The 1,337-nt window shown below is 64.2% G+C and overlaps 1 protein-coding gene across 1 annotated transcript; it reads right to left on the bottom strand.

The window, feature by feature from the left end:
• Positions 1 to 42: 42 nt before the first annotated feature.
• On the bottom strand, positions 43 to 506 carry EMIHUDRAFT_258361 (hypothetical protein; the record flags this gene model as incomplete). The annotated part of the gene is made up of 1 exon (XM_005760451.1): positions 43 to 506. A coding segment is annotated over one exon (464 nt), but the record flags the coding sequence as incomplete, so codon positions are not given.
• Between the last annotated feature and the right edge of the window lie 831 nt (positions 507 to 1,337).

Below are 1,337 nucleotides of genomic sequence, written 5' to 3' on the forward strand. Positions count from 1 at the left end.
GGAGCCGTCACCGCGACACCCGGCCCGCGTGTGCCATCGCACCGAGCGGGAACCTCGGCGCCGCTGAGGGCGGCTCCCGCGACGCCCTGCCGCACGAAGAAGGACGCGTCCGTGTCGAGGCCCGCAGCGCTGAGTGCGTCCCGGGCCTGCTGCAGCGTCGCGACGCGCCCATCGACGCTGAGAGTCCGCGCGCCGTCCTCGCGTATGCGCGCGAGGAGCGTCAGGCTGTCGCCGCCGCCGCCACCGTCGCTGGCAGAGGAGGCGGCGGCGGTGCTGCTGAGCTGCAGGCGTACCATCGGGGGGCCTCGACGGCCGCGGTGAGCGAGGTCCGACCACGCCCGGGTCTTGAGCGCCGCTGAGTCCTGCGCGAGCGCAAAGAGGAGGCTGTCGATGACGTTGGACTTGCCGCTGCCGTTCGGCCCGACGATGACGTTGAGGCCCGGCTTCAGGCCGATTTTGACCTCGTCGCCAAACGAGCGGAAGTGCTGGACGGAGACCTGCTCCATTTGGGCTGTGTGAGACGCTGTTTCTCGGGTCCGTTGGCCTCTTTCGTAGGGAAGAATTTTGATACCCGTCAAGACGCCTGCTGGGGGCAGCTTCGCGATGAAGCCGTCTGCCCCCCTTCGACGAGGCGAGAGAGCGCGCACAGACTGACGTCAGCTACGCTCCTGAAGGACACCTCTGAAAGGCACCTTCGTCTGAGGACGGCGTCTGAAGACGACGGCCTCTGGTCAGATTCGGTCTCGTCGCTAGACTCCGATTTCTCTTTGTCAGGCCATGTGCCGCTCGCTCGTCCGCCCAAGTGACTTGGACGCGCGGTCGAGGGCACCCCACCGTTCCTGGGGCGCGCTGGCGCTCACCGCTGGCGCTCACCAGCGGTCACCCCCCACCCATCCACCCTTTTGTCTTTGAGGCTGTCGCTCCGAGAAAACTTGTCTCGCAGCTGCGAGAAATTACCTTGTTCCAGAATTTTTATGTGTTTCCTCCCCTGCTACCCCTGCTAGGCACGGGACTGGCGAGCAAAGAGAAAGCATGCACGCACATCCAGTCGAGAACACACAGACAGGCAGCGTTTCGATCACAGACAGAGTCGAGAACGGACAGTCAGAGACGACAGTCAGAGAGATGTGGCAACACTGGGTGGGGGTCCTCCAGCAGGAAGGCGAATCGTGCGATTACGGCCTCTCTATACGCGCGCGTCGGGGTGAGCTCTAGCTCGCGTCTTCACGCAAAAACACATCGGCCCACCCCCGGGCCCAGGTCACGCAAAAACACACCGCACGGCCCTCGAGTAAGCAGCTACCTTAGCACAGATCAGTCCCAGCCAGTCACGATAA

The sequence above is a fragment of the Emiliania huxleyi genome (genome assembly GCF_000372725.1).
Source record: "Emiliania huxleyi CCMP1516 unplaced genomic scaffold EMIHUscaffold_7529, whole genome shotgun sequence".
In the NCBI taxonomy this organism is placed as follows: domain Eukaryota; phylum Haptophyta; order Isochrysidales; family Noelaerhabdaceae; genus Emiliania; species Emiliania huxleyi.